General features: G+C 42.5%; 1 protein-coding gene across 1 annotated transcript in view; it reads left to right on the top strand.

Moving 5' to 3' along the window:
- trmt1 (tRNA methyltransferase 1) overlaps nt 1–1,152 on the top strand; it is a 17,550-nt gene extending 16,398 nt beyond the window's left edge. The window contains exons 15-16 of the mRNA XM_013915589.1: nt 53–167; nt 888–1,152. Of these exons, the coding sequence (XP_013771043.1) occupies nt 53–167; nt 888–962 (190 nt within the window). The 3' untranslated portion in view covers nt 963–1,152. The remainder of the gene's footprint in view (nt 1–52; nt 168–887) is intronic.
- The last annotated feature ends 345 nt before the right edge of the window (nt 1,153–1,497 follow it).

The following is a 1,497-nucleotide window of genomic DNA, read 5'->3' as shown; positions in this document are numbered from 1 at the left end:
TCTTTTCTCTGGTTTCCTGTTAATCCTTCTCCTCATTTGTTCTCTCCTTCAGTGGTGGAATCTCTGCTGACCTGCAAGACAAGAGGAAAAAGTTCCAGAACAAGAGAAAGAACCAGATCACAGACTCTTCTCAGCTCAAGACCTTCCTCTGCAAGAAGTTCAAACAGGTCAGATTTACTAAACACAACCTAAATACACCATTTATTTTTTTTACATTAAAAACTCTTAAATAGTGCTTTTACCTGCATCCCACTCAACTGAAGGTGAAGATGGTGACTAGCTGGTGAACATAGCATAACATTTTGGTAATGACTTGGTGGAGACCAAAATGATGCTGTTCTTGTGGCTGCTGGGCATTTAAAGCTAAGAGGCCATCTGTGCAAAAGGCTGCCCACCCCAGGCATGGTTCTGCTCAGAGGGGTTTTCTCACAAACTAGGAGTATGTGAAAAGGGTTTCTGCCTGCTTAACATTTAGAACTATGTTTGTGCACAGCACAGTAAAATGAGAGGAAGAGCAGAAAGCATCGTTACTGTTGCAGCAGCTGACGGAGTCGCTGCAGGTGAGGATCGCTTCAGCACGTCGGGTTCTTTATCATACTGTTGGCACACACAAGTCCCTCTGAATTAAAGGCAGGCAATTACCTAAATACTAATTAGTCCCGTAAAGTCTCGATGTCCTGGGCGGAAAATGAAACGGCAGACTCGTGCTGACGAATTAGTCTTCTCCATAGGTTGCTTTGGCAGGTCGCCACACACTGCTGGTTTCCTGCCAGAGAAGCTGAGCGCTGCCTCGGCAGCCACAGCCAAAACATACTGCTGGCTGTTCAGACGTTACTACATCAGAATCCAACAGCTTTCATGAGTATTTCTTTATTTTTGTCTTTCAGGGAACATGTACCCACGGAGACGAGTGCTGCTACTTCCATGACTCGGAGCAGACAAATGAACAGAAAACAGAGTGATGACTCTATATTTTTCCTTTATTTTAAAATAATCTTATTTCTGGAATTTGAATGGATGTTTGAATGTTGCACAGCAGACTGTTTTGGCTTTTAAAAGTTACTGTACATAACATTTCCATGATTTAGTTCTATACCAGAGGGTTTTTTCTTTTTGACTGTCAGCCTGTGTTCACACCAATAAAGTCATTGCTGTGAGCCTGTTTTTGATATTCATAAATAACATCAGGTGGACGATTATAATCTGACACACCTTTGTCACTCAAAAGGTCAAATCGTTATGAAAAGCACCTCTTTGTATAGTTTTTACGTTTCCACTACAAAAACAGTTGCTTGTATAGCACCTCAGCAGCCATTTAGCTTCTCACACTAAAAAACCCTTTTTGATCATCCGAGGCTTCACATCGCTGCGTGGTTGAAGACACGCTGGAGACAGCAGGCACAGATGACTGTCACTGGAAAAGGTCTGCAGCAGCAACAGCACAACATCTGTTCTGATGTCAGATTATCAGCAGTTAAATGCTGCTTCACTGATTAT

Source organism: Pundamilia nyererei, unplaced genomic scaffold (assembly GCF_000239375.1).
Source record: "Pundamilia nyererei isolate P.nyererei 1_Seehausen unplaced genomic scaffold, PunNye1.0 scaffold00328, whole genome shotgun sequence".
NCBI classification, from domain to species: Eukaryota; Metazoa; Chordata; class Actinopteri; order Cichliformes; family Cichlidae; genus Pundamilia; species Pundamilia nyererei.
Note: the sequence above shows the minus strand (reverse complement) of the source record. Positions and strands in the feature narration are given on the sequence as shown.